At 47.5% G+C, this 18,953-nt stretch overlaps 1 protein-coding gene across 2 annotated transcripts in view; it reads right to left on the reverse strand.

Moving 5' to 3' along the window:
* The window catches only part of LOC132579251 (vascular endothelial growth factor receptor kdr-like), a 242,832-nt gene that overhangs the window by 142,851 nt on the left and 81,028 nt on the right, over window positions 1–18,953 (reverse strand). For both annotated transcript variants that reach the window (XM_060249494.1, XM_060249493.1), the window contains exons 9-10: window positions 12,526–12,685; window positions 556–676 (exon numbers count right to left, since the gene is read on the reverse strand). In XM_060249494.1, coding sequence (XP_060105477.1) covers window positions 556–676; window positions 12,526–12,685 — 281 coding nt within the window. The remainder of the gene's footprint in view (window positions 1–555; window positions 677–12,525; window positions 12,686–18,953) is intronic.

Below are 18,953 nucleotides of genomic sequence, written 5' to 3' on the forward strand. Positions count from 1 at the left end.
TTGTAGTTAAAACCAATAAAGATTATAAAATCAAGAGAAAGAATATGCAATGGTTCTGAAAACCCAAATTCATTTCTCTCTTCCCTAGAAACTGAGAGTTTTCACAAAGTGCAGAAAGTGTGGTGAGACTAGAAACATAATCCACAGCTCAGGGACAGCGGCATGAAGTCAGAGCAGTCGGAACTGGGTACTGAAGGCAGAAAAGTGTCCCCAAAGACAGTGTAATGTTTTGAAGAGATGAGAGGGCACATTCATTGGATTCCCTTTGGAGGACTTTGCATGGCCGAGTCCTCTCAGATGCACTTTCTCAGGCTCGACACCCAGAAGGCATTTGGAGTCATGCAACTCTGGAGAGCTTGAAAAGGACAAAGTGACATCATTGCCAGAGTCTAGAATTTAGATAAACAGAGGAGATTTGAATGTGATCCCAGGGTGGAAAAATCTCAAGCATGTCAAAGATTTGGTACTCAAAGGAAACTGGTCCCTGGGAAGTTCCAGAAGAAAACTATTCCATGCACAGCACAGAGCATGAGGTCAGTATTCCCAGCGACATACCTTATCCTTGTCACCTTGCCGGACATTCTTTTCCTCTATGTCCTTGATTGTATTGGCTCGGGATGCAGTTTCATGGCTGGTGATCTGGTTTACCACAGCTCTTTGCCCCTGTTCTCTGCACCTGAAAATTAAAACAAGTAACACTGAAATCAACAGACTCACAATCCTGCATCCTTCACTTGTTTACGTGCTTCTTTTTTTGTTTACCTTTCTTACAGAGACCTATTTAAAAGCCTTTTTTGCTGCAGGGTCCTTGTGAATACTCCACACTTTCAGGAATGCTTGCACGGTTGCACTTGCCAGCTGATAGCACCAGACTCCGGATTTGGGGGCCTCTGGAGCAAAGCACCCTTAGTGGGAACGTCAGCTGAGAATGTTCTCAAGAATGACTTTCTTGGGTGCTCTGGATGAAGGAAAATGGCAGCTCTCCAGGCTGTCAGGACAAGGTCTTTCCCATCACCTTTTACCTGATGCTTTTAACTAGAGATGCTGGAGACTGAATATTGGAAGAAGAGGATATTGGATTTATATCCTGCCCTTCACTCCGAAGAATCTTAGACCGGCTCACAATCTCCTTTACCTCCCCCCACTCCACAACAGACACCCATTGAGGTAGATGAAGATATTGGATTTATATCCCGCCCTCCACTCCTAAGAGTCTCAAAGCGGCTCACAATCTCCTTTACCTTCCCCCCCACCACAACAGACACCCTGTGAGGTAGATGAAGATATTGGATTTATATCCTACCCTCCACTCCGAAGAATCTCAGAGCGGCTCACAGTCTCCTTTACCTTCCCCCCCCCCCCCCACAACAGACACCCTGTGAGGTAGATGAAGATACTGGATTTATATCCCGCCCTCCACTCCGAAGAGTCTCAGAGCGGCTCACAATCTCCTTTACCTTCCTCCCCCACAACAGACACCCTGTGAGGTAGATGAAGATACTGGATTTATATCCCGCCCTCCACTCCGAAGAGTCTCAGAGCGGCTCACAATCTCCTTTACCTTCCTCCCCCACTACAGACACCCTGTGAGGTAGATGAAGATATTGGATTTATATCCCGCCCTCCACTCCGAAGAGTCTCAGAGCGGCTCACAATCTCCTTTCCCTTCCTCCCCCACAACAGACACCCTGTGAGGTGGGTGGGGCTGGAGAGGGCTCTCACAGCAGCTGCCCTTTCAAGGACAACCTCTGCCAGAGCTATGGCTGTCCCAAGGCCATTCCAGCAGATGGAAGTGGAGGAGTGGGGAATCAAACCCGGTTTTCCCAGATAAGAGTCCGCGCACTTAACCACTACACCAAACTGGGACCTTCTGCACACGAAGCAGATGCACTTCCACTGAGCTATATACCCCCTGCCCTATTCACCAGGTACAATTCCTATTGTCTGGTTCCTGTTCCTGGTAAATGACTCTTTGTCCATATTGTTCCCTTTTAAAAAAAAGGGGGGGGTTGTATTTTAAGTGTGTGTGTGTGTGTGTGTACAAGAGAGTGTATGTGCACCTGCAAGTTCTGGTGACTGACCCCTACTAGGGGCCTGGAGGATATTCAGGGCAGTGGCTGAATAAACCTGCCCCCACCTCCTAACTGCTGGTATTCCAAGGAGGTCTCCCGTCTCAAGTACTTGCCAGAGTCAGGCCTGCTTAGCTTCTGAAATCTGATGAGATCGGATTTGCCTGGGCTATCCAGGTCAGGACACCATATTGTTCCCTTTGCGATTTAAATGTGTGTTACCAGGAGCTGATGTTCTTTAGGCTTTATATCTCAGAAACATGGAATTGATGCAGCATGTAGAAGTACATGCATTTCCACATAGGCACAAGCTCTTGTGATTTCCCTGTCGCTACCGCAGCAGCAGCAGCCAATACAATACAGGTTTCCCTGCAGTTTCTCTCCCAAGTCCCCCGGTGGGGGCTGCCACCTCACCCCCACCCCAGGCACTTTTTCAGTTTTTTAACAACAGCAACTGAATATAGTTCTACCATTATTATAATACGGGTAAAAGCTGATTTGAATTTGCAGCATTTTTTTAAAAAAAGTCTTTAGTTCCTTCCATTGCAGAGAGATGATTTTCCCCATGTATCTCCATGATGGAGAGACTTTAAAGAAACAAACAAGCAAACACAAATGTAACCTGGGATTTAAAGAGACTGTTACACATATTGCCGTTATGTTCTATGACAGAATATAATGATATTGACCTGCCTTTAAAAAAAATGGAAAACAATCTGGCCCGCTCTTGTGGGGACACGGAATGAGAAATGGCTCCTGTGGGGACCCTGTGTGGGAGAACAGCTGCCACGTGGGCAGGAAAACCCAAATTCCCCCACCCACATTTCACTTATCCAGGTTTTCCTGCAATCTGTCCCAAAACTTGGCAGCAAAGCAAATCAGAGAAAGATGAGAGGAAAGCCAAGGAAACCCTGGGAGATGCACAAATGCACCACAATGCTGCAGGGAGGGGGTGGGGGGAGGACCCTGCTTCCCAACATGGGGCAGATAACTCATGTGGCAATGGCCGTGAATGCAAAGGCATTGCCTTGCATTTCATTGAACACAGCAGCAGCAGCTAAGGTCTGAACATATCTAGAACACATGGACGGCAGCACGATCCCCTTCCTAATAGTTATTGATTTCGTTTATATCCCCCTTTCTCCCCAAAGGGGATCCAAGGTGTCTCCCATCATTCTCCTCTCCTCCGTTTTATCTTTACAACAACAACTCTGTGAGGTAGGTTTGGCTGAGAGTGTGTGACTGGCCCAAGGGTCACCCTACAAGCCTCCATGGCAGAGGGGAGGGAGAATTCTCCAATCTGGTTCACCCAGATTCTAGTCTGACATTAACTGCTACATCACATGGGGTCTCACAAATCTTTAACTTAAAGGACAAAAATGTAATCAGCACTTAAAAGTGCAGGGAAGGTCCCCTGTGCAAGCAGCAGTCGTTTCCGACTCTTGGGTGATGTTGCTTTCATAATGTTTTCACGGCAGACTTTTTATGGGGTGGTTTGCCGTTGCCTTCCCCAGTCATCGACACTTTCCCCCCAGCAAGCTGGGGACTCATTTTACTGACCTCGGAAGGCTGGAAGGCTGAGTAAACCTCAAGTTGGCTACCTGAACCTAGCTTCCACCGGGACTGAACTCAGGTCGTGAGTAGAGGGCTCCGACTGCAGTACTGCAGCTTTACCACTCTGCACCACGGGGCAGGAAAAGCAAGTGCAAAATAAATGACTGTCACAGACAGAGGGCAACCACCAGCAATCTGGTGCTCAGAAAGAGGCTCTCTGTTTGCCAAGTTCATAGATTTGGCTGTGAAATGCAGGGGAGCATGCAAAGCCACTTTGTTCCACCTCCTGCAGTCCCACCCCCGGCAAAGCCCTTTCCCGAATCCCTCTTCTCCCTCTTCTCCTTCCTGCAAGGGGCTCAGGGGAATGGACACGGTACCCCCCACCCACCGTTTGATTCTGATCACAGCACTTTATCTGAATATCATCATTTTAATGCTTAGGGTTGTCTCTTGACCATATTGATTCATCCTCTGTAATCTACCTTGAGTCCAGTGAGAATGGTGGACAATATGGAATGGAAATAAATAATTAGCGGGTCTGTGAACTGAGCTCATCCACCATGTGCCCAATGGCCCAGGCTCACCCAATGAGCATCTTGGGTAAGTGGAGATTTAAAGAACAGTCTCCAGAACCCTAATCTAACATTCTAACCAGTACATCATCCCGAATTGCTGTTTCCTTGCGTCCTCGCCTGTCTCCTTGCAATTCCTTTCTAAGGGACACAATTTTGTCTTTTTCTCCTTTCCTTCATTTATACCCCACCTTTCCTCACAGTTCAAGGAAGCTGACCATAAAGTTAGAGTGCTTTTGGTAAGGCCTTAGCATTTCCGTTTTCTGTACCCCACTACCAAACTGCAGTGAGCGTTCTGACATTATAGCCTACATTTTAGTACATCATGGGGGGGGGGAACCTTTCCTAAGGGACTGGATAGAGTAAAAAAAAAAATTAAACCCAATTTCTGCAAGAGCCATATTATTAGAAAACTAGAGTAGCTATTTGTGAGCACTCAAAACTTGCCACTGAACTGGACGATGGATATGTGAGTCTTTTCACAACACTGGCGACTGCTGAATGAGCCCTGCTGAAATGTCTTTCCTTTACAGATGTCCTTTCCTTTACAGATGGTGATATCTGCAGCTTTCTTCATTTCATTGAATATCATTTCAAGACAGTCTCAAAGAAGATATCTCAAAACATACTATACAGTAGTGCACTGGGCCAGCCACTAGGGCAGCATGAAACAGCTGCAGGAAATTGGGAAGGGGTATGTTTCCCACAAGAATCTTCCTCCAGCTTCTGGAAGGAGAGATAAGGCAGGCGTGGAGGTCAAGCAGAGAGAGACACTTACTCTGCAATTATATTTACACTGGCTGTATCACTGACTGGTTAGGTTCAGAATTTTGTTCATTTCAAACTGCTGAGATCAGTGCAAGCAGTCATGAATACATTGGGCGTTTTCGCACTGACCTTCTAGTGGCGCGACCACCCTCTTCACACCGGAGGATCTGCCCGGATTTCGCACAAGAAGCGCCGGCGCACCCAAAAGAGCCGGCGACTTCCGTCGCGAAACCCGCTCAAACGTTTTCCTGCTTCTTGGCGATTTCCGTTTGAGCGGGTTTTGCGACGGAAGTCGCCGGCTCTTTTGGGTGCGCCGGCGCTTCTTGTGCGAAATCCGGGCAGATCCTCCGGTGTGAAGAGGGTGGTCGCGCCACTAGAAGGTCAGTGCGAAAACGCCCATTGTCATTTAGTCCACCATCCCATTCTTAATTGAACAGAGCAGGTGGTGGAGAAAAGTGCCATCAAATCACAGATGACTTGTGTCAATCCCACAGGGTTTTCCAGGCAAGAGACATTCTCTAGCCTTGTTTGCCATTGCCTACCTCTGTGTCTTGACCCCGGACTTCCTTGGGGGTCTCCCATCCAAATACTAATCAGGGCCCACCCTGCTTAGCTTCCAAGAGCTGACGAGATCAAGCTAACCTGGGCCATCGTACCTCTAAGTAAGAAACATAAATGCATGCTGCTTCATACAACTATGTATCCCGAATGATCCAGTGAAGCTAAAGTAATCTAGCTAAAAATCTAGGGTTTGGAATTGGCTCTGGGAGATCTGGATTCAAAGCCTGGTGTTCAGTCATGAAGTTCACTGTGTTGGTCCCTTGCTCCTCACCCATCCTGGAGGACCACAGAACAACCCACACCAACCTTGGAGGAAGGGAGGGATGAAACAGATAAAGTAATCAATGTTTTCACATTTGCAGGAGAATAAGAACTCAGTCTTGTCTCTTGGTCCCAAAGCTGTGTGGTTGTTGTTGTTTTTTTAAATCATATTCACAAGCTTCCGTCCCATGCTTGGCAGGGAAAGAAACAGTAGTGAAATCAGCGCTATGCACAAAGGAACTGCACTAAAGGAAGTGAACATTGAAACAGCCCACAGGTCATTGCCTAAATTCAATCCAGGATGCATTTTGCACCCAAAGGGTGATTAACATGTGGAATTCACTGCCACAGGAGGTGGTGGCGGCTACAAGCGTGGCCAGCTTCAAGACGGGATTCGATAAAAATATGGAGCAGAGATCCATCAGTGGCTATTAGCCACTGTGTGTGTGTGTGTGTGTATATACATATATAGGCCACTGTGTGAAACAGAGTGTTGGACTGGATGAGCCATTGGCCTGATCCAACACGGCTTCTCTTATGTTCTTATGTGACACAGAGTGTTGGACTGGATGGGCCATTGGCCTGATCCAACATGGCTTCTCTTATGTTCTTATGTGACACACTGGATGGGCCATTGGCCTGATCCAACATGGCTTCTCTTATGTTCTTATGTGACACAGAGTGTTGGACTGGATGAGCCATTGGCCTGATCCAACATGGCTGTTCTTATGTGACACAGAGTGTTGGACTGGATGGGCCATTGGCCTGATCCAACATGGCTTCTCTTCTGTTCTTATGTGACACAGAATGTTGGACTGGAGGGGCCATTGGCCTGATCCAACATGGCTTCTCTTATGTTCTTATGTGACACAGAGTGTTGGACTGGATGAGCCATTGGCCTGATCCAACATGGCTGTTCTTATGTGACACAGAGGTTGTTTTCGCACTCACCTTCCGCCGGCGCGACCCCCCCCCCTCTTCACCGCGCAGGATCTGCGCGGATTTCGCACTAAACGCTGCGGAGCAGCCAGAAAAGCCGGAAGCTCCCGGCACAAAAGCCACTCAAACTGAAACCGCCAAAAAGCAGTTTGGCGTTTGCGCGGCTTTTGCGACGGAAGCTTCCGGCTTTTCTGGCTGCTCCGCAGCGTTTAGTGCAAAATCCGCGCAGATCCTGCGCGGTGAAGAGGGGGGTCGCGCCGGCGGAAGGTGAGTGCGAAAACGACCAGAGTGTTGGACTGGATGGGCCATTGGCCTGATCCAACATGGCTTCTCTTCTGTTCTTATGTGACACAGAGTGTTGGACTGGAGGGGCCACTGGCCTGATCCAACATGGCTTCTCTTATGTTCTTATGTGACACAGAGTGTTGGACTGGAGGGGCCATTGGCCTGATCCAACATGGCTCCTCTTATGTTCTTAATTTCTACTCCACTGACCTCTAGTCACACATATGTTGGTGATAGTGTGGAAAACAGATCAGAGTTATATTGAGACCCATCCTGAGATTTCTCATAAGAAAATCTTGAGACCCCAAGGCAGTGTGTGTGTGTGTGTGTGAAATATAGGCCCAGAGCCCTGTGAAAAGTGGCTCCTCCAAAAATCTTGCGGAGGCTTTGATCTCAAAGGTGTGCCTGGCTGCTCACCCAATGAACTATCACCAGACGTGACCTTGGACAACAAATTAAGCAGCTATCTGGACTTCAAACATTTTCCATCAATGTTTTTCAAACAACACCAACTCCTCCCCCCCTGAAAAACATCAAAAAGGCTGCACATTCAGTGTTTTATATTCTCACATCTGTCCTTTATTTCTTAGGGTGGAAAACCTGACTCCAGCTTCCTCGCCGTGGAGAAGGGCGAAAGAGCAAGTCGAGTTGTTAGGCTTGGCTCCCAAACTTCCCCACTGGTGTTCACCAGTGTGCTCCATTCAGGCTTCTCCCCATGGGTCATTCTGCTAATGTTTCAACAGAAACAAAGGAAACTCTATTTGTCTGAAGGATCCTTCACAAGCACCTCACATTTAACTTGCTTAATTCCAGTGTGAGAGGGAAGGAGACATGGCGCATCCCAGCGTCAGATCTCAGAAGCTTAGCAGAGTCAGTGCTTGGAAGGAAGATCGTCAAGGAAGACTCTGTAGAGGCAGGCAATAGCAAAACCATCTCTACTTCTCACTTGCCTTGAAAGCCCTTTGCTGGGGTTGTCATTTGTGGCTTGAAGGCACTTTATGCACACAATTCCTGTGTGGGAGATCTGGGTTTAGTAATCTTCTCCCATTCCAGGTTCTCATTAAGACCACAAGGTGGGGGTGGGATCCTTGTCCCTCTGTCTGCTAGGCAATACTGGCTGTCAGGAACAAGTCCCTGACAGTTATAGCTTGAGATGGCACTACTGTGTGTTTTGCTGGCATTATTACCCTCCTCGTTAATGCTCTATTGTTATTTTGCATTTGCATTTATATGATGTACTAACTCACTTCCATGATTGTATACATGAACAGTAACCCCATTAGGGTTTGTAGAATCTTTTGGGATCAAGTGCCGCGTTCTACTGGAGAAAGTTTTCCTTCCAGACGTTTCGTTCTCAGCTGCGGAGAACATCCTCAGTGGCGTTGCAGCCGGAGCAGGCGCTCTGACCTTCTTGGCTGCTGTGCATTGAGTGGGGCCAGGGCTGCTGGAGAGCTGCTATTTCTAGGCTGGAGGGGGTGTGGTGAAAGGGCAATTGGTTTGTGGATGTGCCCATTGTTTGGTGGGGCTTCCTGGAAGGGTAGTGATAAGGAAACTGGCTGTTGAATGTGACCATTGTTCCGTGTTAATTGCTGGGAGGGTTGGAAGGGGTTTGAAGATAAGGAAGATGATTGTTGACTGTGCTGATTGTTCTGTGGAATTTGCTGGTTGTTCTGAGACTTTCTGCAATTTATAGTCTGTAGGGTGTTTTGCAGAGCTGGGTACCAAGATTGGTGGATGAAAATGCCTTCTTCCTTTCTGTTAACATTGTGCTGGTGTTTCTAAATCTCAATAGCTTCTCTGTTCAGGCGGGTATGATAATGTGAGACCGTCGAAAGGACTTCAGTTCTTTCAAAGTGGATGACGTGGTCTCCTTCTTGAAGTGCATGTTCAGCTACAGCTGATTTTTCTGGCTGAAACAAGCGACAAAGTAACCCCATTGAATTTGTTCCTAGAAATTTACTTCTCCTTTGCAGTGTTTTTTGAGTTGTCCGGTTTCACCTCGTAGTTTTCTCCGTCTGGATAGTTCTGCTGCGATATTACCCAACTTCTGGATGTCTGAAGGCTGTCCCAGAGCAAAAGGAGCCTCAGACGTCCGGTTTACAGTCACCATTTTTTTTTTTTACTACTTAGCAATATGTGCATAACTGCATAACCATGTAATGTTTTCTGACCTATGCGCACATGCACATATGTGCATAATGTGCTTATCCACATCATGCGCTTATGCACATAATTGTGGGGGGAACAAAAAAAGAGAATTGCATGGTGCCGTCGTGTGGATGGCAGAAGACGGTTTCACCGCGGAGTGATTCAAATTGCAGTATGGCAGTTTGATCAATAATATCCGGAACAAAGATATTTGGAACAGAACCAGGTCAGTTTAACACAGACTCCACACACTGTGTGAGCAGGGCCATTAATCAAAAAGACTTTTGGCAGGTGCAGAAAATGGAAGCCATTACTTTGTAACCTATAATTGCCACGGGTCTGCAAGACCTGGTCTTCTGATGCATGCCATTAATATTTGCTTCGAGCCTCATAAGAACATAAGAGAAGCCATGTTGGATCAGGCCAATGGCCCATCCAGTCCAACACTCTGGGTCACACAGTGGTCACAAAACCCAAGTGCCATCAAGAGGTCCACCAGTGGGGCTAGAAGTCCTCCCACTGTGCCCCCCCCCCAGCACCAGAATACAGAGCATCACTGCCCCAGACAGAGTTCCAACAATAAGCTGTGGCTAACAGCCACTGATGGGCCTCTGCTCCAGATGCTTATCCATTCCCCTCTTGAAGCTGTCTATGCTTGTAGCCACCACCACCTCCTGTGACAGTGAATTCTAAATGTTAATCACCCTTTGGATGAAGAAGTACTTCCTTTTATCCGTTTTAACCCGACTGCTCAGCAATTTCATTGAATGCCCACGAGTTCTTGTATTGTGAGAAAGGGAGAAAAGGACTTCTTTCTCTACCTTCTCTGTCCCCTGCATAATCTTGTAAACCTCCACCATGTTACCCCGCAGTCGACGTTTCTCCAAGCTAAAGAGCCCCAAGCGTTTTAACCTTTCTCCATAGGTTAACCTCATCATTCTTTAACCTGATCATTAAAGCTTCTTTTGAACCATCTTAAGGAGCCTTGTGATTGAACTTGGGCAAAACCTCACACTGGCAGGAGGGAGCCAAAGATTGTGATCATCTGTAACCAGTGGTTACAGCTTTGTAACCTTGGTTAAGCTTTGAATACAGCCCTAGCAATGCCTTCTACCGGCTGTGGGTTCTCTGTAGCCTTGTTCCCCGCCCTTACCATAAAACGGTTGGGGCATCCTTTCAGCACTGGTCCACTAGAACTTGGTGCTCATCCTCTGGCTTTTTGCCGAGATTAGAAACCGATGTGCCACAAGCTGCTACTTCCTGCTACGCGAGATTTAAAAACCTGTTGTCAAATGGAGTGTCTGGAAGAAACAGATAGCACCTCAGACCCCAACCATATTTGGGAGCACAGGCTCCCTTGGGAGCTTTGACCCCAAAACCTCATTCCCCGCGAGGCCTCGTTAGTGTCCAAGGTGCACCTGGACTCAGACCTAGCTCTTCCACTGCGGATCAACATGGCAGATCAACCTTCTGAGATTCTTGGGTGGAAACAAGGCTAGGCAATAGATTAGGTAACTAGCTGAAGCAGCGTAAGAGACCCACAGAAAGAAACATTCATTTTAATGCACTTTGGAAAAAGCACAACAAAAATGTGAGTGTTGCCACCTCTACAACACTGTGAGCCAATCCGTGTTCCAATTCCACACTGAGTTCCACTGTGTTGGCTCTTTGTCCACGTTTCTGAACATCTCAGCTTGAGCAGTAAAACTCGGCAAAACTGGCTCGGTTTGTGTTCCATGTCCAGCATTGAAGATCCAAGGATATAACATCCTGCACGGGGCTTGTTTATTTGCTTCCGAGCAGCTGCTTCAACTGGATTTTTTCAAAACTCCCCAGTGGGATATAGATGTTTGTTGGTAGCTGTTCGTTCTCGGAAAAGGCCTTAACCCCTTGGAGACAAGCTGGTGACCGGGGAGCGGGGATGCACTTGGCAGTCTTAGGCTGTTAGTCTCCTGACTGGCAGTTCAGCGATGGGGCGATAGGTCTGCTGGGGCCTGAGAACCCGGGGACAGACCACAGGAACTTGGGAGCCAAAGCGCTGCCCTAAGACACAACTCATATGTGACCCACCTTGCTCACACTTTACAACACTCGGTGCTGACATTCTGCAGTGCTCTGTTAATTCACATCCTACAAAAATGCACCTAGACGGGAACACTGCAAGCGACTGTCCCATACAGAGGAAACGTGAAGGGATCCTTGCTATGTCTCTTCCCCAGCATCCTCAGACAGGGAGCATGGATGGTTTAATTAGGATAGATAAATTCACAGAGGAGAAAACCTATCAACAGCCGTAAGAGATAAATGAAACCAAGTCATGAAGCAATATACCACAGAAAATGAATGACAGCTGCCATCCCCCAATGCGCCCCCCCCAACTGTTGATCTGCTGGCCAGCTGAGGGACTGACCAACAAAAGGGGAGGCCTACACCAGCATCTCACTTCCAGCAGGATGCAAGTGATGTGGGGACATTCTAGTATTTGAGCAAAAACTTCACAGCTTCCGCTATATAGCAGGGGTGGCCAATGGTAGCTCTCCGGATGTTTTTTTGCCTACAACTCCCATCAGCCCCAGCCATTGGCCATGCTGGCTGGGGCTGATAGGAGTTGTAGGCAAAAAAACATCTGGAGAGCTACCGTTGGCCACCCCTGCTACATAGAGTTTCTGCCCAAACACCATGGGGTCCTTGTGCGATGCGATGACACCACCTCTAGCACCTGCTGCCAGTGATGCTGTCGCATTGCCAACAAGGATGCTGAGATGCTGGTTTCAGCCTTTCCTGCCACCAGTAAGTCCCCCACCCCTGCCAGTTGCCAGCATTACCTGGTGAGCCTAGCCAATCACTGCTGCCTTTACATGCTGCCTGTAAACTTCCCAGAGATGACTTACGTACTGATCTTTGCTGAAGAGAGAATGTCAGGAAACGTCAGCATTGCCAACTCCGAGTTGGGAAATTCCTAGAGGCTTTTGGGGTAGAGCCTGGGGACAGCTGGGTTTGGGAAGGGAAGGAACTTCAGCAGGGAACACCAAAGAGTCTGCCTTCTAAGGCAGCCATTTTCTGCAGGGGAGTTGATCTCTGTCGTTTGGAGATCAGTTGACACTCTGGGAGATTTCCAGACAATCCACAACCCAGTAAAGCTCTTTTTACATCGTCTTCAACTATGGCCAAAATCAGGTTTTAGGTCAAATTTGAAGGGACCCTGTCAGAAACACTTCCTTGTTTACTTCAGGTACATTTCAGTTCCCTTCACACAACTTAGCAAACTACTACAAATGCAGTATTCCCACCAGAGGCCTGTGCAAGCTTTAATATGAATGTTGCAAATAGGATAAGCTGCTATAAATCTAGATCCTCCTTCTACTTACAGATTGTCTTGAGGGCTGCATGCCTCCCACGCCCAGTGTATGCTGGGAAGAGGGATCCCGCTTGCTGTGCACTTGAGGCTGTATTCTCCTCCTTTTGTGAACAGGTCCTGGTCTTTGTTCTTGTCTAAATCAGTCTCCTTTTCATAAATTTTGGGTCTCTCTTGGAAAAAAAAAGAAAGATCACAAGCAATTAATCAGACAGCCACTTCTTCCAGAAAGCTGCTGAACCACAATCTCAACATACAACACAGAGCGGCAGAAAGTCCCTCAAGAGCCATACACTCAATGTGGAGAGACAGGAAGAAACAGTAACATGCAACAGGCCTCCTTCAAGTACACGACTTACCACACTATATGGTTTCCTATTAATCCATTCTCTGGATCAAAGGACTGTTTTTACCTCTAAAGTCCTGGTGTGGTCCGGGTCCAATGATACTTCAGAAGGAGCATCCTTTCGAGGGATGCCAGCCTCCAGGTGAGGCCTGGGGATCCCTCAGAATTACAGCTCATCTCTAGACTACAGAGATCAGTTCCCCTGGAGGAAACGGATGCTTTGGAGGGTGGACTCTAGGACATCGTACCTCACTGAGGTCTCCCCTGCCCCCAGGCTCCATCCCTAAATCTCCAGGAGTTTCCCAATCTGGATCTGGCAACTCTACCTCCCCATTCACTACCAGTGGCTGCCCTCCCCCACCCGCCCAACCCTGGCATCCCTAATCCTCTCCCATAGGTGCCCGAAGGTCACTTGAGAAGCCCTACTGTAGGCGCCTCTGTAGAATAATATAAGCCCTAAAGGTAATAGTTACAAATAACACATTTTTAATTCTTCCATATTAAGAGTAAATAAGCTTATTAATTATTACTCTTCAGCATCCCCTGGGTGGTCATTAAACACTGTGAGAACTTCCCAGCCGAGGGGTTTTTAACCTTTTTGGCACTCTGTAACTCTTTTTATGTTTTAATAATTTATTGATAACATATGGTTACAAAACTTAATTATAAATTTCCTGTACTAACCCATATGATATTTCAATCCCCCTCCCTCCCTCGTTTGACTTCCCTGAAGTTATATATTTAAGTTCAATACTAAAGGTACCAGTAACTAATCAAAGTTCAATATTTTTTTTTCCCTCATCCATACTAAAAAATTGTCCAATGTCTTTTTACATTCCACTCTTTCTCCATATATCCTTTAAATTTCTTCCACTCCTTTTTGAATATATCTAGATCATAGTCTCTTAGAGTTCTAGTTAGTTTGTCCATCTCACTCCACGATAAAACTTTCACAATCCAATCCCATTTCTCTGGTATTTTTTCTTGTTTCCACAGCTGCGCATACAATGTCCTAGCAGCTGAGAGCAAGTACCAAATTAATGTCCTGTCTTCCTTTGGAAATTTTTCTAATTGTAATCCAAGCAAAAAAGTCTCTGCAGTTTTTTTAAAGTCATAACCCAAAATTTTGGAGATTTCTTGTTGTATCATCATCCAAAATTCTCTGTAACTCTTGAAGTCTGCCATGAAAATGTCGTGAAGCGACATCGCCCAGAGTCAGAAATGACTGGTGCTTTCACCTTTACCTTAACTCTTGAGCTAGCCATCAGAACTGGAATTGCCACCACCACACAAATTGAGAAAGTTCATTGTGTCCTCTGGTTAATACAGAATTATTTTGGTAAACGAAGCTGAATACTTCATGATCAAACAGACGGAGGGGGGAGGGAGTAGAAAGCACCAGCGTGTAAAAATATTACATCATCATCAAATATTACAGAAGCGAAGTCTTCTCTGTATTGAATTCTCTGTTCAGTAGTTGTACCCATTGCAACTACATTCACCTAAGGGTTGCCAACTCTGGCCTGAAAAATTCCTGGTGGTTTTGGGGGTGGAGCCTAGGGAGGGCTGGCCGCTGCTCACAAGAAGAGGTGAAAGAAGCAGTAAGCAATGAATAGGAGTGCTGTTGCCACCCTGGGGGACCTCTTTGATACACTGCTAAATGCACTCCCCTGGGTCCTAAAACTTCCTTTTGCCTTCCAGGGATAGCACCATGAAAGAGAGCTGTTGGATTGCACCAGCGCTGCCCAGTAGACAACATTTGGGAGAAGTGCCTGGTTTTCTAATAGGCCTAGCCACAGTGGGAAACAGCTCCCCAAATAAAGCAATGTCTATCGTCATCACCATTGCACAATGAATAATTTAAACTGAGACAACTAGGTGAGCTCCTGCTCACTGGCAGTCTTTAAGCAGTAGCTGGACAAACACTTGTCAGGGATGCTGTAGGCTGATCCTGCATGGAGCGGGGGGTTGGGCTAGATGGCCTCTATGGCCCCTTCCAACTCTGTGATTCTAAGATTGGTCTTGTTACCTCCTGAGAGAAGTAATTACCTCCAAGTCTCACAGAATGCAGATCCTAGCTCCTCTGAAGAGGTTCCAGCTGGGAAACTCCTGGAGGTTTTAGGGGTGGTGCCCGGGGAGGGCGGAGTCTGAGGTGGGAAGGGACTAGGGATGTGCAAAAAAAAAATTCGGTTTTACACAGATTCGGAAGTATACGGGGGGGGGGGGATTCGGAATCCCCGTATACTCCTGAATACCGCATTCGGAAAAGCCGCATATACGGTAGATGCGCGGCTATTACCGAATATACGGCCCTATTATACCCTATGGGCCATTGAAATCAATGGCAAATAGGTTATATTTGAAGCCGCATGGAGGGGAGGGGGTTTGAGGGAGAGCCCCCAAATTTGCAGGGGACCTGCAGGGGACACTCCCTTCCAACCCCCCCAAGTCCCAAAAAGATTGGGCCAGGGGACCCCATTCCAGGGGCACCCAAAAAGGGTGCCCCTATTCCATCATTATACCCTATGGGCCATTGAAATCAATGAACCCTGCAGGCCTGGAAGCAATATAAACCCAGTTGCCAACGTCACTGCCACACAAAACACAATCTGCTCAAGGTCTGCTCTGCAGACCTGGCTGCAGCAAACCCAGATGCCAGCTCTCCAGCCCTGCCCCAAACAACACGGGGAGAGCTGGCCAACCACAACAAGCCTGCTGGTTCTGGGTCTCTCACCCAGGTGCCAGCTTCCCTGCCACAGAACACACAATCTACAGATGCCAGCTCTCCAGCCCTGCCCCAAACAACATGGAGAGAGCTGGCCAACCACAACAAGCCTGCTGGTTCTGGGTCTCTCACCCAGGTGCCAGCTTCCTTGCCACAGAACACATAATCTACTCTATAAAAACAAGAAAGTGACCCAGCCCACACACACCCTCGCCAACCCCCACACCAACCAGAGGTAATTTAAAAAAACCAAAACAAAACCAGCAGATTCACAAAAGGCCAAGTGTTTAAAAAGTGGCCTTTTCAGCAACAAGAAAGCTCAGGCCAAATCAGTCAACAACACCCCCCCCCAAAAAAAAAAACCAGAACCAGGAAAAGGGGGACAAAAGTGGCCTTTTAAACAATGGAAATTAGGCCAAACAGCACCCCCCCCCAAAAAAAAACCCGAAGAGAAGAGTAACAGCAGCAGCACAACACAGCAGCAACAAATCAAACACTGAATACTTTTAAAACAGAAAAAAAAATAACTTTTAACAATACAGGAACTTTGCCAACCCCTCCCCCCCAAAAAAACCCTTCACCCTAACCCCAAGAAATCCAAGCCACCCAAATCAGGAGAAGTAAAAGGACACTGCACTTTTAAAAGTCCTCTCACTAAATTAAGATATGGGCAAACTGGCAAAAAACCCCCACCCCAGACCCCCCCAAGCAGAAACCCCTAACCCCAAATAAGCTACCCCACCACCACCACCACCCAAATTTGGATAAGTAAAGGGACTCTAAGTCTTAAAAAGTCCTTTTACCAACAATAAATAAAAACAAGAACCCCAAGACTGCCTTACCTTGTCTTCTCTAGTCCAGGGGAAGTCTGGTAAGGCTGAGTGAGAGAGCAGCAGGCAGCAGCTGAAGCCAAGGGCCAGCCAGTAGCAGCACAATCTCTCACACACAGCAGCAATGGAGGAGTCCAGCCAGGAAGGAAGACTCCTTAAAAAGCCCTGCAAAGCATGCATTTGCAATGCATTTTGCAAATGCATGCTTTGGATTGGCTGCTGGGGCTCCTCTTCCCCCTCCCCCCCTCCCTGATCCCAGGGAGGCTATGGGAGAGGCGGGAAAAGGCAACTAAAGGAGGGAAAGTAGGCAAGCAGCTCCTTTGAGGCTGCAGAAGCTACTTTCCTGCCTTTTGAATTGACAGCCGTATACTTCCGAATAGCCATTCGTAATTATACGGCGAGCCGTATTCGGCTGTCGTATAATGGGCGCCTATGGGGATCGGCTGCAGCCTATTCCGTATACAGCCGAATCAGTGGTGATTCGGCTGTAAATACGGTTCGGCCAAACCGAATGCACATCCCTAGAAGGGACCTCTGTAAGGCATGATGCCACAGGCTCCACCATTCAAAGGAGCCATTTCCTCCAGGCGAGCTTATCTCTGATCACTTGCAATTCCAGGAGATCTTCAGGCCACACCTTGAGGTTGGCAACCCTATCCCTGGAAGCTGATAGGGGGCCATAAGAGACCACAAGGTTATTAATTTAGAAGCTTTTATTAGCAGCTAAGATTTTCCTGATATGTCATTGGAAACTGAATAAAATACCGACAACGCAGAATGGCGGATTTAATGACTACCTTTATGGTGCATTTCAAATTGCAAACCACTTTAGGAGCCATTTTGGACTGGAAAATTGTGTTAAAATATAATAAAATCAATAATAATTGCTGGTCTATCTCTGTGCCTCACTGGCAGGATTGCTATGCTAGAAACGTCCACAATTTAAAATACATGAATAAAATGTTTCTTCTGCTTCAGAGCCCTTTGTTTGAGTTCCTGAAACATCTCTCAATTCCGTACAAAACTGTGTATAATAAGTCTCAAAGAGCAGTGGATTAAACATTCCTGAAATTTAATAAAGGCAAAGCAAAGATAAATCAGATTTTCTGAGCTCAGTTTTGCTCAAGACAGGACCAAGAAGCTGGCTGGAAGGAGTGAGTGGAGAGGGCCAGTTTCTGGGATTTTTTTTTTTTAAGTGACATGTGTCTACCCAAATAGAGAATAACACGGGTTGGATCTAGACTTGCCAATCTGGCCGGGGGGGGGGGGGGATGGGGAATGCATTCCCGTGGACCTCATTTCCTACTGTCATGGAGCTAGGGTTGCCAACTCCCCACTGGGAAATTCCTAAAGAAGAAGAAGATGATATTGGATTTATATCCCGCCCTCAGAGCGGCTCACAATCTCCTTTCCCTTCCTCCCCCACAACAGACACCCTGTGAGGTGGGTGGGGCTGGAGAGGGGTCTCACAGCAGCTGCCCTTTCAAGGACAACCTCTGCCAGAGCTACGGCTGACCCAAGGCCATGCTAGCAGGTGCAAGTGGAGAAGTGGGGAATGAAACCCGGTTCTCCCAAATAAGAGTCCGCACACTTAACCACTACACCAAACTGACATACAGCCTGGGAAGGGTGTGATATAGGGGAAAGGAAGGACTTCAGTGAGATATAATACCACAGAGCCCACCCTCCAAATTCCAGAACTCCAGGCCTCGCCTGGATTTTGGCAACCCTACTTGGAGTGGTGACAGGAGAAAATTGTTTTAAAATGGCCAGTGGGCTGATGGCATATGACTTCTGGGGGAACCATGGAAGTGATGTCATACCTTTCTAGAAATTTTAGGGTTGCCAGGTCTGAATGACAAGCCCGCAAGGGGACTTACTGGGATGCCCTGGGAGAGGGGAGGGAAGAAGCACACCCTGCCTATGTCACCTCTGGGAGACATCAGGGACATCATGCCTACATCACCCAGAAGTGATGTACACACATCAGTGACGTTGGGATGACATCCTGGTTTTTGGGCAAAACTCTATGGTTTGAAGCTAATTCTACCATAGAGTTTTGCTCCAAAACCACAGTGTTCCTTCCCCACCCCCCTCAACATCACTGACTTGCCTGTGTCACTTCTGGGTGATGTAGGCATGTCACATTTGGTGCAGTAACACTGCCCTACTGGCCACCCGGCTGGCACTGGGGGAAGTGCCAGAAACCAGGGGATTCTCCACATGTTGTGGAGGGGGCTGACAACCATAAGCACCAATGCACTTCTGTGGGGGGGAGGAGGAGGAAATGGGAAGACTGAACAGCCCCCACTGTGGCCAAGGCCATGGCTGGGACTCCAGGACAAATCCTACCGGAATTCAATGCCACCCGGCCCGACCTATGGGAATCATGGGTGGACCGGTTCAGCTATTATATCGAACTGCACAAAATGGAGGAAGGGGTGGAGAAGAAGGCACTCCTCCTGAGTTCATGCGAGGTGGAGACCATCCAGCTGATGAAGTGACTCATCGCACCGACCACCCTCACAGCGGCCACCTAC

This window comes from Heteronotia binoei, chromosome 11 (assembly GCF_032191835.1).
Source record: "Heteronotia binoei isolate CCM8104 ecotype False Entrance Well chromosome 11, APGP_CSIRO_Hbin_v1, whole genome shotgun sequence".
NCBI lineage: Eukaryota > Metazoa > Chordata > Lepidosauria > Squamata > Gekkonidae > Heteronotia > Heteronotia binoei.